Source organism: Taudactylus pleione, unplaced genomic scaffold (genome assembly GCF_031769625.1).
Source record: "Taudactylus pleione unplaced genomic scaffold, aTauple2 ptg000582l, whole genome shotgun sequence".
Classification (NCBI taxonomy): domain Eukaryota; kingdom Metazoa; phylum Chordata; class Amphibia; order Anura; family Myobatrachidae; genus Taudactylus; species Taudactylus pleione.
This window is the reverse complement of record NW_028284984.1, coordinates 786,178-802,611: the sequence shown is the minus strand read 5'-3', so window position 1 is coordinate 802,611 and position 16,434 is coordinate 786,178. Positions and strand designations below refer to the sequence as shown.

General features: G+C 44.3%; 1 protein-coding gene across 1 annotated transcript in view; it reads left to right on the top strand.

Moving 5' to 3' along the window:
- LOC148481403 (uncharacterized) overlaps positions 1-16,045 on the top strand; it is a 167,103-nt gene extending 151,058 nt beyond the window's left edge. The window contains exons 5-6 of the mRNA XM_088453534.1: positions 10,380-10,493; positions 15,801-16,045. Of these exons, the coding sequence (XP_088309660.1) occupies positions 10,380-10,493; positions 15,801-16,045 (359 nt within the window). The remainder of the gene's footprint in view (positions 1-10,379; positions 10,494-15,800) is intronic.
- The last annotated feature ends 389 nt before the right edge of the window (positions 16,046-16,434 follow it).

Below are 16,434 nucleotides of genomic sequence, written 5' to 3'. Positions count from 1 at the left end.
TTTTATAGTGGCGATACGGGTGTAGTTCCACAAGTGCCAAAGGGCATGCATGCTGGAACCTGTAGTTCTACTGTAAAATACAATAGTTTACTGCTATTTTACACTTATTTACCCCCGTACCCATAACCCAGGGGTGCGGGGAAGAGCCCTGGGCTTCAGACCAAGTGTAGGGTTTCGGGAGAGGGGAGACCCCTTTTTTCGAGGTCCCCACCTCCCCTGAGATCGCCAGCTTGGCCTGACCAGCTAGGGGTGAGAATGCTTTGGCCCTGGAGACCTGGTAATAGGGTCTCCTGGCTGTGGCATTTTCCCCCCTATATTTAAAACCATTACTGACCCTGCAGCCTGGTGCTGGTTCCTAAAATACGGTGGAACCCTACTCGTTTTGTTCCCTATAATTTTTGGAACCAGGACTGGCTGACAAGTCCGGGGCTGGTTATGCTTTTGGGGGGGACCCGTCTTTTTTTTTACAAAATTTAACTCTTCCTTTACAGGTTTTATACACAAGCAGCCTTCACATATCTCACTGATATGTACAGGCTGCTAGCTCAGGAGAGATTTGCAGATAGAATATACTGCAATCTCGGGTGAGTAATCTCATCTTCACTTGCAACTAGGCGGAGATATCTCAATCTGCTTCCCCATCAGAAAACTCACTTTCAGCTAAACTCATTTCTTAGTAAATTTGAGAGATTAAAAATGGGAAAATCACCCGAGATTCGGCGATGCAAATCGAGATTAAAAAAAACCAAGACTCGACCAATCTCGAATTTTAGTAACTTTACCCCCAGGTAACAGGAAGGGGCCTATTCAACTTTGTTCACTCTCCAGTGATTGTGGTCATGGAGCATGCTAAGATATTCTCCAGTGCTTCTCTGCCTTCAGTTGTCCAGTGTGCTCGTTTAGCTCTCATGCTGGTTTCTGGTGTTCAGCTCTCATGCTGATTTCTAGTGTCATATATTGCAGCTCTCATCCTGGCTTCTAGTGTTCAGCTCTCATATTCATTTCTGGGGATCATCTCTCACCCAAATACAGGATCTGTTGTTGCCTGTCTTAGATATTAGAGGACAGGGAATGAGAGTCCCAGGAACTGGCACCAGAAATTAGAAAGCTGCTTCTGCTGTTCCTTTATCAAAGGAAGCCCCGGCGAAACACGTGTCAGACAGCCTGCTGGTGGGCTCCACAGTGCGCACTCTGGACCCCTGCACCACGGACGATCATACAGAAGGGAGACAATATTGGCAGGTACTTTCTTCCTTCTACTTTTTCCTGCTCTCTCATTATAGCCAGCTGCCTGGATTCCCTGCGCTGCTGTACGGCAACAGGGATACTGGTGAGACTGGGCTGTAACAGCAGAAGCAGCTTTCTAATTTCTGGTGCCAGTTCCTGGGACTCTCATTCCCTGTCCTCTAATATCTAAGACAGGCAACAGCAGATCCTGGGCATATAAGCACACCACTCTATACCTGTATCTATATCAGGAAAATATTTAGTACCATATGTACTCTCCCAGATCGGAATAGAGCGACGCCTCTAATAACCTCCATATTATATATATAGGTGGTATCCGTGGTGTTCAGCATTTTAATATTGTGGTATCATTATACCTTTTGCATGTTGTATGTATTTGTTTATTATTTCGCCTTTAGTTTTGTATTTGTATGTCAATTGTGATACATGTTTTTTATATTTATATGTTATTTGTATATCTAAATATACAGGTGGATCCACTCAACCTTAGAATATCCTACCCTAGATAACAGTACATTACACCTTTATTAACTAATATCACATTAGAAGGCTGTGGTGGGCTCATCCTATGTATTATTTTTTCACTGGTTCCGGTGGATTACTGAGGGACTACTTTCACTAGACATACCATATGTATGTTTCCTGTGATCATTGAAATATTGCATCTTAATATGTGTACTAGGTAGGATGGTACTTTGATGAATTATCTATTCCAATTGTGCATATATTTATAACTATACCCCCAGCACCATATGCATGGTTTCTGTGATTAGTGAAGTATCGTATGTGTACTATTTAGGGTGGCATTTCGATGAATTGTCAATTTCAATTGTGTATATTATTAGCAAATATTTATAACTATACTTCCAGTACTGTCAAATAGACCTGGATATAGTGGATCACTGTTAATAGATATAGTGTATCATACACTAACAATGTTCTTATTTGTCTATGCTGTCTTTGTATAATAAGTTGATTTCGAGTGTCTATGTTTCATTTTAAGAATTTAATAAACTTTAGTTTTAATATCAACATCAATACATCTATTTCAGATATATTAAATGGGTAAATATATGGTGGTCTGTCTGCTAAATGAGACATTAATGTAAATTTCACATATGATCATGATCTCACTTAGATGTAATCAGTTTGTCCTATTTCTCCTATACTAATTTTGTAGCCATCAATACAGCACAGGAGTGTGCCCTGATAGGAGTCTTTTCTTTTTTTTCTCTCCTCTTCTAACCCTTGTTAATTATTTCAGCTCTCATGCTGATCCCTTGTGTTATATATTTTAACTCTCACGCTGATCCCTAGTGCTATATTATTTCAGCTGGCACGCTTATCCCTTGTGTTATATATTTCAGCTCTCACACTGATCCATTGTGAAATATATTATACAGCTCACACGCTAATCCCTTGTGTTATATTATTCAGCTCACACGCTGACCCCTAGTGTTATATCTTTACTGTCTCCCTGCTGGTCTCCTGTGAACTAACTCTGTACCCTATCCTGCATCTGGATTCCAAGTGCCCCCAGTACCCTATCCTACATCTGGATACAAGTGCACTCAGTACCCTATTCTGCGTTTGGATCCCAAGTGCTCTCAGTACCCTATCCTGCATCTGGATAAAGTGCACTCACTACTCTATTTTGTGTCTGGATCCCAAGTGCCGTCAGTATCCTATTCTGCATCTGGATCACAAGTGCACTCAATACATTTTCTCTAGTCTCTGTGATTTTCCCCAGTATACCTCTTACGAGTTAATCTCTAGTGAATATTCTACATGTCGTTCTCCAGTGAACCCTTCTATGTGCAATTCTCCAGTGTATTCCCTACAAGTAATCCTCCAGTATATTTCCACGTGACACTCATCAGTGTATTTTCTACAAGTTATTCTCTAGCGAGTCTTCCACGTGCCATCCTCTAGTGTGGCCTCTACTAGTCATTCTTTTCTCTACATGTTTCTCTCCAGTGTTCTCTATGAGTTATTTCCCAGAGTGGGTAATTATCTTTCTCTACCCTGCCACCTTGTTTCATTGCTAGTTTTTGAGTATGTGACCTGAGGGCGGTGACCTGCTCACTGGTTGCCGCGAAGCCCAAATCCCAATTGGACGGGTCATTGGTGAAAACCACCAGTGGATTGGACTCTGCGCCTCAGGTCAGGTCTTGCCAACACTCAGATCTAGCTGAGGAGGAAAATATTATAAAGATTTGTTGTGCCAAAGCGCTACACCACAGAGTGTGTCTAAAATCTATAAGTTAGACAGATCAATAATGGTCATAACAGTGTTGATGCAAATGATTAGAATCAGTCAAATCCCAAAGTATGTCAGATCTCAATGTTCATACAGAAAATTTCATGAATAAAAATCTTTACTTCCAAGTTCAATACAATGATGTCTTCATCGATCATTGAGTAAAATACATAGAAATGAATCGTACGAATACAGCAAATCACCATATAAGAGAGGGGGTATGTACCGGGGTAGTCTAACAACTACTCTGTAGTCGATAGACAATCTCATAATGAAGCATGGGGATGTTGCTAGAGCTAGTAATTGTCACTGTCACACAAAGAAACCAAATGAGTCTCCCTTATGGGTAAGACAAATAAACTGAGGCTTATCGAAACCTGATGCGACTTGTCATGTCAAGTAAAGTTCCAACGAAATGTCTGTCTCTATGGACCTGCAGCATCCTGCTGGTCCAGTTTATTACTGTATACTTTAGATGCCCGGGTAAGATCTTCCTGGGGAAAGGAGTACAGCAGTGGTCCTGACTGGTGGGGATTGCTCTATGACTGGACTGATTCTTTCCAGGTGCCAAGGCCTGCAAGCTGCCTGATGAACGGGCACTCACCTGCGATACACACTAGAGTGGATCGTAGCTGTCTGGGGAGGGTGTGTATTGTAAAGTGTTTTATAGCATTGTGCCACAGAGTTTTCTTTTGTTACCCTTGATGATGTCAGAATAAGGGGAAAATTATGGTAGTGGCTAGGGTACAAACTCTGTATCACTCTTGAATGCACTAACATGACTATCACCATGTCTCATCACTAATATAGTTTCGTATCACTGATCAATCAGTTCCTGAACTGTTAATTCACCTCACATTACTGGCTATAGTCTGTTTCCAGACTTCTCATTTATTTACTAAGTAGGCTAGTAATATTGAAATCAATGTTAAGGCCTCTGGGTTCCACTGTTTTTAGGTTATAGATCTACTCAATCTCTCTTTTGTTTATTTTGAGTAGAAAATCCCCCCTCTCCAGTTGTGTGTGGGTTTGTCGATTGCTATGAAATCCAGGCCTTCTGGGGTCAGAGTTGTGGTGTTCCTTACAATGCTGTGAGACGCTGTGGTTTTCATACCCTATCCTGATGTTCCTTAAATGTTCTCTAACCCTCACCCTGAGGGGTCTAATCGTCCTACCAATGTACTCAAGGTTACATGGGCACTTTAGAAGATAAATCATCCCTTTCGAATCACAGGTGATGTGTTCTCTGTTCTCGTTACATCCACCTATGGTAGTTGATGTGAAAGATGAGACTATAATTATAAAGGAGAGTGCTCATTGCTGATTTTATGTCTATGGTGGTCTTGTGAATTCCATTTTAATGCTCCCCTGCTTGTTGTACTTTTGATACGCGAGTGCTTGCTGAATTTGGATCTCTCTCTCTCTCTCTCTGTATGTATCTAACCCCCCTTTACCCAGGAGCCTATCTACCACTCAGCTGTCACTTGGGACACAGGGGGGTGAACACTCCAGCCTCTCCGTCTACTGGCAGCTCCTTTTATCTCTCTCTGGACCTCATTCAGAGTCGGTCGTTGTGGCCGCACGGTTGTACGCCACCGATGTTCGCTAAACTGCGCATGCGTAAAGTTCGCAATGCGTGTGCGCAAACTAGCTGCTACGATCTGAAATGTATCTCTCCTTGAACACAGCCAGGTCGTTAGTTTGAGTGACAGAATGAGGCGTTTGTGGGTGGTAACAGGGGAAGGTGCTTGAAAACAGGGGTGTGGAGATCTGAACGCAGGCTTGCCTAATTATGCGAACGGCGTTTTATGGGAGTGCATAATTAACAAAGTAGTGTCATGGCACACGTGACATGGGTGGTTTGTACACTGACCTGATCGTAGTGCTTAAGAGAGGGTATGGTCAACCTTAAGCTCTACGACCAGTTCCGATGGTCTCGATTAATCCTTATATGCCCGGAGATGACGTGTAATGCGTACGAGAAGGGGGCGTTTTTTTTGGTCTTACGGCCGCATCCTCCCTTTGGTCGGCCAGCTAACGATCCGATCTTAGGGACGCAACTTGCGAGTGCATCATTTGCATATCCGGGCCATTTTCCCTTACGACCGTGCGGCCGCAACGACCGACTCTGAATGAGGTCCTCTGTCCCAGCCCTTCTATCCCTGACAGGAACCAAATCACTCCCAGCTAGATCACTCTGCCCCTTCTTCTAGTGTGTGTGTGTCCTTTACAATGAGACACATCCCCACCAAAGAAAGAAGTACCATATAAACTTCCATGTAAATACACAAAATAGATATACCTGTATACAAAAATTATAGAAGGGCCATGTACAGTAATACAATAAAATGCATATATATACATATACTTTACCTCACAAATTGTACATTTATAAATATTACAATCATTTATGAGTATAGTACTTAGTTTAACCCTTAACCAGGGTTTTATATATATATAGAAATAAAACAGCAGAAGTCCGGCAACAATAAACCAAGTATACAATACCTTGGTATCCAAAAGTCCAATGAGGATGGCACAGGTTTTTTGAAAAAGCATTTAAAAAGAACTTGTATTCAAAGGTTACATCATAATCTTCATCGTCATCAACGTTTCTGTGACATAACCACCGTCATCAGGATGTGTTACAATACAATATACATATGACACCTACCGAATCATTGATGATGATGAAGATTATGATGTAACCTTTGAATACAAGTTCTTTTTAAGTGCTTTTTCAAAAAACCTCTGAGTGCCGTCCTCATTTTTCGAATATATATAGATAGATAGATAGATAGATAGATAGATAGATAGATAGATAGATAGATGAGCGGTTCGGATTCTGTGGATTTCTAGTGTATGGCAGAACGCTGTGATAGCGGTCTGCCCTACACAGAACAAACACACAGCCGCCAGCGGCAGCTGTGTGTTTGTAATAGCAGCCAATGAGAGTCAGGCAGACTCAGCAGCCAATGAGCTCCGTCTTCTGGCTCCCTCCGCGCGTAATAGAGCAGCAGAGCGGGATCGACGGCGGCAGGAGCGGGGATTCAGGTAAGTTTTTTTTTTCTTTTTTTATTTGTGTGTTTTTAAGGGGGCACTACTGGGGGGGCATGCTAATGGGGGTACTGCTACTGGGGGGCATACTACTGGGGGGCATGCTAATGGGGACACTACTACTGGGGGGCATACTACTGGGCGCATGCTAATGGGGGCACTGCTACTGGGGGGCATACTACTGGGGCACATGCTAATGAGGGCACTGCTACTGGGGGGCATACTACTGGGGGGCATGCTAATGGGGGCGCTGCTACTGGGGGGCATGCTAATGGGGGCGCTACTACTGGAGGGCACTGCTACTGGGGGCATACTACTGGGTGCATGCTAATGGGGGCACTACTACTGGGGGGCATACTACTGGGGGGCATACTACTGGGGGCACTGCTACTGGCGGGCATACTACTGGGGGGCATACTACTGCAGGGCATACTAATGGGAGCACTACTACTGGGGGGCACTACTACTGGGGTCACTGCTACTGGGGGGCATGCTAATGGGGGCACTACTACGGGGGGGCACACTACTGGGGGGCATACTACTGGGGGCATGCTAATGGGGGCACTGCTAATGGGGGGCACACTACTGGGGGGCACTGCTACTGGGGGGCATACTAATGGGGGCACTGCTACTGGGGGGCATGCTAATGGGGGCACTACTACTGGGGGCCTGCTATGGGGGGAATACTACTGGGGGGCATACTACTACTGGGGGCCCTACTAATAAGGGGACTGCATAGGGGGCACCACTACTGCATAGGCAAACGCAGGGGGGTTTCCGTCTGCCTGGAAACCCCCCTCCCCAGCCCACACCATGACCACAATAGAAATAGTAATATAATGGAATTTTACTAGCGCTGCATGTTCTTCTCAGTATCATAAATGAAATAATTAGCACCACCTGTGGATCTTTTAACATGTATCGGTCAGTAATAAATACACCTGTGCACCAACTAGGAGATCTGGAAAACATTCACTGTTAGGGATGTGCTGCTATAGAGCCCAATATGTACATATATGTCCAGGGCAGTGCTAGGTTATTCTGCTGCTCCCCCAGACTCCCGGACTTGCTCCCATGCCCTGGAATGGTGCTCACATCTAAAATAAAAACATTCAGCTCAGGCAGGATGGCCCTACTACCGCATTTAGGCCCTCATTCAGAGCCGCTCGTTAGCGGCAGTACGCTCGTTCCGAGCGATGTTTGCACATCTGCGCATGCGTACGGTTTTTAGTACGCATGCGCGAACCAGTCAGTGCAGCCGAAAATCGTTTGTACGCTATATTGCGAGTGCCTGCTATTTTGAGTGACAGAATGAGGCGTATGTGGGTGGTAACAGGGGAAGGTGCTTGAAAATGGGGAGTGGAGATCCGAACGCAGGCGTGCTTAAAGGTCAAAACGGGCGTTTTATGGGTGTGTATATTTAAAACAGCAGCGTCATTGTCCACGTCACTGGGTTATTTTATAGCCAGAACTGCTCGCAAATTTGTGGTAGCAAACACCAACCACAAGAATAGCGAGCAGTTCATACGCTGGTCGATGTACTCGATTAATCTAATAAATAGCGGACATGACGTATGGTGCGAGCGGCCAGGGGGCGTTTTTAACAAATAAACGAGCGTATGTTTTGCTCGTTCGTTCAGACTTAGAGGTGTGAACAGACTGCAATGTGCGTACGGATCATTTGAATAGCCACCCCTTGTTTTTAAACGAACGACCGCAAATAGCGAACGGCTCTGAATGAGGGCCTTAATGGCTTACTGTGATCGCTGGTGCTGTATATGCTGGAATTATGACACACAAAACACTTTGTATGACGCATATTAAAGCTGTATAAGTGTTAATTATGCCCTCTTCATGGACTGGCCACACTCACTCTAAAATCAAGCATTTGGAAACCCTCCTCTAGAAATCCTGCGTTTGCCACTGTACTGGGGGCATTGTGTAAGGGCCATTACTACTGTGGGCATTGTATAAGGGCCATTACTACTGTGGGCTTTATGTAAAAGGGTCACTACTGTGGGCATTGTGTAAAAGGGGCACTACTGTGTGTCGTAACATAAATAAGAGACACTACTTTATGGTGTAATGTGAATCAGGGACACTATGTGTGGTGTAATGTGAATAAGATTGTGCACTGTGACTCCTAGGGCCGTAGCCCACTTTCTAAACAAGTACTGTGATTCTGTTGACCGTACCCCACTGGGTGGGTGCACTACTTTTCATTTCTGCCACTGCTGTGTGGCAATGTGTCATAGATGTGCTTTAAACTGTGGTGTCTGCGCCACTGCTTTGTCGCTTGGTAACCAGTCAGCTCACTGCAACCTTTGGCCAATAATGGTGAAAACTATAATTTAAACTGTGAGGTGGTCTAAATTGACTGTAAATTACTGGAAATTAAGGTTATTGAGGTTAGTAATACTCTAAGAAGAAAAAAAAATGCCCAATTTATGTGATTTTAGCTTTTTTTTGTTCATTTTTGTAAAAAAATCCAAATCCAAATCCAAAGCCAGTCACCGCAGTTTGGCAAATCCAAATCCAAAGCCGGACGACGAATTAGAACCAAATCCAAATCCGGCAAAAATGGTCCAGCGCACATCTCTATATATATATTCTTTGCAGTTCAGTATTCCCTGTTCTGTGCTTTTATATTATGAGCCTCCTTAATTAACTACATCAAGTTAATTTCTGCAGCCGTCAGCTCATTTGAGCCCTTAATTACATATAAATAAAGTGAGTTGATTTGCTATTCATTGTGTTCTGTATTGTCTTCCCAATGATTAGTTTTATAATTGTCACTTTGACTGGACGATTAAAAATGTATAAAGGCATATCATCGCCATGCTGAAGAGGGGGCTGTTAGATAATATGTTACCTGGTATGACAATGGCACCGATGAGCACAGAGAGTACAAAGTGGATTTCCTTACGCCTACAGCAGTGTTTAAATGAAGAAATTTAGATAAGGCAAAGTAGCCCAGACATAAGCTTTTGGCAAGATTTGAATACTGGTAGGCTTTGATCAGAAATCTCACATAGCTACATCTAACTGGAGATTGCACCAGGGTTGCTGTGGTGTGGGACACCAGCCTAACCCAAACCAGCCCTTTTGCAAACGGACCCACTGCACTGACCAACTACTTCCATTTTCTTTATTAATAATGTAGCCTACTTCTTAACCCTCAAGGTATGCATTGTCTAAACCTGTACTCCATGTCTCATCTATGGCGGTATAATAATATTTTAAAATATGTTTCCATACTGTGCATATATGCCCTTTTTATTCATCCATGGATAACAGAGAGTATAACTACACATTTATTCCTAACTCCACAATGCACAAGGTAGAATCAAAATTAATTTTATTGTATTTTTTAAACTACTGTCCAGCTACAACAGCTATATAGCCTATCACAGGTTAGTGTAAGTTTAAATTTAGTTTGATACCCAATACCATATTTATACTACTCCTTAAAATAGTTGCCCCTGAATAAAAGTTGTCACCCTCTATAGAAAGAGTACACCCTAGCCATCCATAAAAGTTTAATTTTGAATTTACAATCAAATATATTTTACATTCAAATTTCAGGGCTTCAAAAGAAATAATCATTGTGATAGTAAAAACTAAAGCATGTAGGTTTGCACTCATTCTTTCAGAGTTTTTATTTCATTCCCACCCTTAGATGCATTAAAATATTCATTTCACGTTTATGTTGTGATTTGGGGTATACAAATGTTGACTATCTCTGGTATAAAAACCTTCTAATACGTGATAATAAATGTGTTTAAATATCAGCTATGTGCCTTTTTTTCTGCAGTGATGACAATCTCGTTAATCGTAGCTTTTGCAGTAGTGCTGCTGATCCTGTTGGTTATCTTTTTTGCATACAGAAGAAGACCCAACAATTTCCCCGAAGCTCACAGGAACCAAGGTACGTTACCTGATCAGGGAACAATATGAGGGCTGATTCTGAGTTAGGAGCAAAGCAAAAAAGCAAGTAACTTTGCCAGGGCAGCCATCAGAAATCGTGGGGCACGGGAATGATAAAACAGGTAGCCCTCCCTTCTGTAGAAGGTAAGATATAAGACTGGACACCCCACAGGCCAATGCCTGTGACTACTACATCACTGGAGCCTCATTTGGATTCTTCTGGACCATCACCATCTATTGTTTCCAGTCTTACATCTTACCTTCAGCATGCCATTGCAGCTATCTCTGCATGTATATCGGGACGTGACCACCTAAAGCAAGTTTGATAAATACTAACAAGCTGTGGTAATATCCCGGATTTACTCACTGAAACCAGTGACTGCTATAATATATAATGCCATTTGAACATTAGAACTGCGACTTTTTAACAGATATTTAATATATTTCTTATTATCATGGATTCATCAACTCTACATCCATTCATTTTTTACTAATTTTTATTGTCATATGGAATTATATATGTTTTTTATTGCCGTCTGGATCCATAGTGATTACATATCCTGCTGACATACAGTTCTATGACTTACAGCAATAAATTAGCCATTTTCAACCAAGCCATATAGAGTTTACATTGTATGTATGTAATTTTTAATTCGTCAACTACGTTAATATGATTCTTTATGTGTATTCCAATTAGGGGTGTGCACCAGCCACTTTTCGTGTTTTGTGTTTTGGTTTTGGATCTGGATCTTTCTTCGTGTTTTGGATCTGGATTGGTTTTGCCAAAACCACCCTTCTATGTTTTGGGTTCTGAGTTTTGTGTTTTGGATCTGTATTTTTTTGGGAAAAAAGCATAAAAACAGCTAAAATCACAGAATTTGTGGGTTTTTCTGTTCCTATGCTATTATTAACCTCAATAACATTAATTTCCACTCATTTCCAGTCTATTCTGAACACCTCACAATATTGTTTTTAGGCCAAAAGGTTGCACCGAGGTAGCTGGATGACTATGCTAAGCGACACAAGTGGGCGGCACAAACACGTGGCCCATCTAGGAGTGACACTGCAGTGGCAGACAGGATGGCAGTTTGAAACACTAAGCCCCAAAAAGTCCATACTGCAAAGAAAAAAAAGAGGTGCAAGATGGAATTGTCTTTGGGCCCTCCCACCCACCCTTATGTTGTATAAACAGGACATGCACACTTTAACAAACCAATCATTTCAGCACCAGGGTCTGCCACACGACTGTGGCTGATATGATTGGTTCGTTTGGGCCCCACAAAACAAGCTGGCAATTAATCTGTCCCTGCACAAACTGGCTCTACGGAGGCAAGATTTTATCCTCATCAACCTCATCCACCGATTCCTCACCCTCTTCAATGTTGTGTGCATCCTCATCCTCACAGAGTATTAATTCGTCCCCGCTGGAACCCACCACCACAGGTCCCTCTGTACTTTCTGGAGGCTGGTCTCCATGGAAGAATTGATAATTCATTTTGATGAACATCATCTCCTCCACATTTTGTGGAAGCAACCTCCTACGCCTTTCGCTGACAAGGTTCCCAGCAGCACTAATCACTCTTTCGGAGTACACACTGGGGGGGGGCAACTTAGGTAAAATAGAGCCAGTTTGTACAGGGGCCTCCAAATTGCCTCTTTTTCCTGCCAGTACAGGTACAAACTTTCTGACATGCCTACTTGGATGCTGTCACTGATGTAATCCTCCACCATTCTGTCAATGGTGACAGTATCATATACAGTGACAGTAGACATGTCAGAAATTGTTGGCAGGTCCTTCAGTCTGGACCAGGTGTCCAAACTTGGTCCTGTCTGCCCTACATCACCGCCAGCGGGTTGCTTAGGATACCTAAGTTGTTTCTTGGCAGCCCCAGTAGCGGGAGAAAATGAAGAAGGAGCTGTTGACATGTCACGTTGCGCTTCAGCTGACAGTGTTTTCACAAGCAGGTCTTTGCATCTCTGCAGGCTTGTGTCAGCCAGAAAGAGAGAAACCACATAGGCTTTAAACCTAGGATCGAGCACGGTGGCCAAAATGTAGTGGTCTGGTTTCAACAGATTGACCACCCTTGAACCCTGGCAAAGCGAATGAAGGGCTTCATCCACAAGTCCCACATGCCGAGCGGAATCACTCCATCTTAGCTCCTCCTTCACTTTCTCCAGCTGCTTCTGCAAAAGCCTGATGAGGGGAATGACCTGACTCAAGCTGGCAGTGTCTGAACTGACTTCACGTGTGGCAAGTTCGAAGGGCTGGAGAACCTTGCACAACACGGATATCATTCTCCACTGCGCTTGAGTCAGGTGCATACCCCCTCCTTTGCCTATGTCATAGGTGGATGTATAGGTTTGAATGGCCTTTTACTGCTCCATCATCCTCTGAAGCATATAGAGGGTTGAGTTCCACTGCATCACAACCTCTTGCTTCAAGTGATGGCGGGGCAGGTTCAAGAGTGTTTGCTAGCAATTGAGGCTTCGGCACGCAGTCGCTGAATGGCGATAGTGGCCAGAAATTTTTCGCCCCACCCAAAGCATTTCCTGCACACTCCTGTCATTTTTCTGAAAATTCTGCACCACCAAATTTATTGTGTGAGCAAAACATGGGACGTGCTGGAATTTGCCCAAATGTAATGCCCGCACAATATTGGTGGCGTTGTCAGTTATCACAAATACCCAGGAGAGTCTAAGTGGGGTAAGCCATTGAGCGATGATTTCCCTCAGTTTCTCTAAGAGGTTGTCGGCGGTGTGCACAGCGTAACCGGTGATACACAGCATAGTCTGCCTTGGAACAAGCTGGCGTTTCTGAGATGCTGCTACTGGTGATGCTGCTGTTGTTGCTGCGTAAGGCGATACATCTGCCCAGTGGGCTGTCACATTCATATAGTCCTTAGGGCCTGATTCAGAGCCGCTCGTAAGCGGCAGTACGCTCGTTCCGAACGATGTTCGCCCATCTGCGTATGCGTGCGGTTTTTAATACACATGCGCGAACCAGTCAGTGCGGCCGAAAATCATTTGTTCGCTATATAGCGAATGCCTGCTATTTTGAGTGACAGAATGAGGCGTATGTGGGTGGTAACAAGGGGAAGGTGCTTGAAAACGGGGAGTGGAGATTAGAACGCAGGCGTGCTTAAAGGTCAAAACGGGCGTTTTATGGGTGTGCATAATTAAAACAGCAGCGTCATTGACCACGTCACTTGGTTGTTTTATAGTCAGAACTGCTCGCAATATAGTGGTAGGAAAAACCAACCACAAGAATAGCGAGCAGTTCATACGCTGTTCGATGTACTCGATTAATCTAATAAATAGCGGACATGACGTATGATGCGAGCGGCCAGGGGGCGTATTTTTCAAATAAACGTCCGCATGTTTTGTTCGCTCGTTCAGACATGGAGACGTCAACAGACCGCAAGGAGCGAACGGTTCATTTGAATAGCCACCCCCTTTTTCTGTACAAGCGAGCGCTAATTGCGTCCGGCTCTGAATCAGGCCCTTAGTCTGCCCTGTTCCACTTGTCCACATGTCCATGGTTAAGTGGACATTGGGTACAACCGCATTTTTTAGGACACTGAGGACACTTTTCTTATGTCTCTGTACATTCTCAGTATCGCCTGCCTAGTGAAGTGGAATCTAGATGGGATTTGGTACCGGGGACGCACTACCTCCATCAATTGTCTAAATCCCACTGCACTAATGGCGGATACCGGATGCACGTCTAACACCAACATAGCTGTCAAGGCCTCAGTTATCCGCTTTGCTTCAGGATGATTGCTGTTGTACTTCATCATCCTCGCTAAGAACTGTTGGAGGGTCAATTGTTTAGTAAAATAAGTAGTAGTGTTCCTACTTCCTCTCTGGGATGATGAACGACTCCCAGCAGCAACAGCAGCAGCTGCAGTAGTTGACGTAGCAATGCAGGATCCTCCCGAGGAATCCCGGATAGGAGAGTCAGTCATGCCAGTGACATGGCCTGCAGGACTACTTCCGATCCTGACTGAGGAGGAAATTGACAAGGAGGAAGTTGACAGTGTGGTTTGCAGGGGCTTGGATACAACAGGAAAAGGGATTTAGGTGTCCCTGGACTGCTTACGGTCTTAGCCAGTGGCGTCACAAGGTGGGTGTGGGGGGTGTGGCCCGCACCCGGGTGTCACCCGCCGAGGGGTGACACCAAGGTGCAGGCTCCCCCTCAGTGACGGGAGCCGGGTGCTGCATTATAGCATTAAGTGCAGCGCTCGGCTCCTGTCAGTGAGGGAGCCGGCACTGTCCATGCCCGCACCTCCTGCACCCCCCACCCCATTCATACATAATGTATAATACATTTTCTTTACCGCGGCCACAGCAGGGTAAGCGCCGCGAGGCCACGCCCCTCCCGAAGGTCCGATATGCGAGACCACGCCCCCCACACCCCCTCCCGAAGACCACGCCCCCATTTTGGCGGTTGCGACGCGCATGGTGTCCCTCCCCGCACCGGGTGTCATCGTGGGGAGGGACGCCACTGGTCTTAGCCACAGTTTCTGAACTTGACAGTAACTTTTTATGAACGCGCTGCAAGTGACGTATAAGGGAGGATGTTCCTAGGTGGTTAACGTCCCTACCCCTACTTATTCCACCTTTACATATGGCACATATGGCAAGACAGTTGTTGTCCGGATTTGGATAGAAATATTGCCAGACCGAAGAGGTGGAATGTTTGGTCTTCTGCCCAGGCATGACCGTGATGGGCTTTTTCATCCCACGGACAACAACTGTCTCCCCTGGTGGCTGATTTAAACAAACCACCTCACCATCAAAATCCTACTCGCCAACTTCCTCCTCAGCGCCAGCTACACCAGTATCCTCATCCTGTTGTACTTCAACAGTGACATCTTCAATTTGAATATCAGCAAGTGGACTGTGGGTGCTCCTTCCAGCACTTGCAGAGGGCGTGCAAATGGTGGAATGAGCCACCTCTTCCCATCCAGTGTTGTGAAGGGCAGGCATCGCAACCGTTGCCACACTTGAACTCTCCATGGGGATTTGTGATATCTTCTTAGAATGCACAGTTCTTTGCTTTGCTTTTGCCAGCTTAACTCATTTGAGTTTTGTAGCGGGAGGAGGGCTTTCATTGTCATGTGAAGTTGAACCACTAGTCATGAACATAGGGGAGGACCTTAGCAGTTCCTTGCCACTCAGTGTCGTAAATGGCATATTGGCAAGTTTATGTTTTTCCTCAGACGATTTAAATTTATTTTTTTAAGGTCATTTTCCTGAACTTTGCCATTTGGGATTTTATATGTCCTCTACTATGACATTGATACAGGAAATCAGTATATTGACTGTGAGGATATATTAACAAAATCTGGCAGCCCCAAAGGACAAGAAACCAAGTTAAAGGAGGAGCCGTTCTTTCCTACATACGTAAATCAGGAGCCTATCTATGAAACTATTGACTTACCCAATGACGGTATACATGAAATCAGAATATTCTTTGTGGAAAACACAAGCTTATATGAAAGTCTTGAAGAAGCAACGAAAAGCAGAGACATATATGAAGTCCTTCAATAAACAGATCTCCCCATCATTTTAGCAGAGTACCAGTGCAAATCTGTAAGAATTAATTTCAACAACTCAAATCAGCATAGAACTTTCCAAAATAAGTCTGCACTAATTGTTTCCTTTGACGTATTATGGGCCTGACTCCGAGTTAGACGCAATTGGCGTCTTTTGCTGCAATCTTTATGCTGATATCATTATAAGCCCTTCCCTGATGCACCTCTGTGCGTCTGAATGTGCAAAGGCTGGTACGCCCACTTTGTGTATCTTCACACTCAACAATCTCGCTTGGTGCAATTTTGGAAGCAACCATCCAATGCACCATTGATACTTGCATACAGTACTAGCTTGTGCTGCCGGCTACTAGCAATAGAGAGGAGGGGGCCTGGAAAGAGACTGTA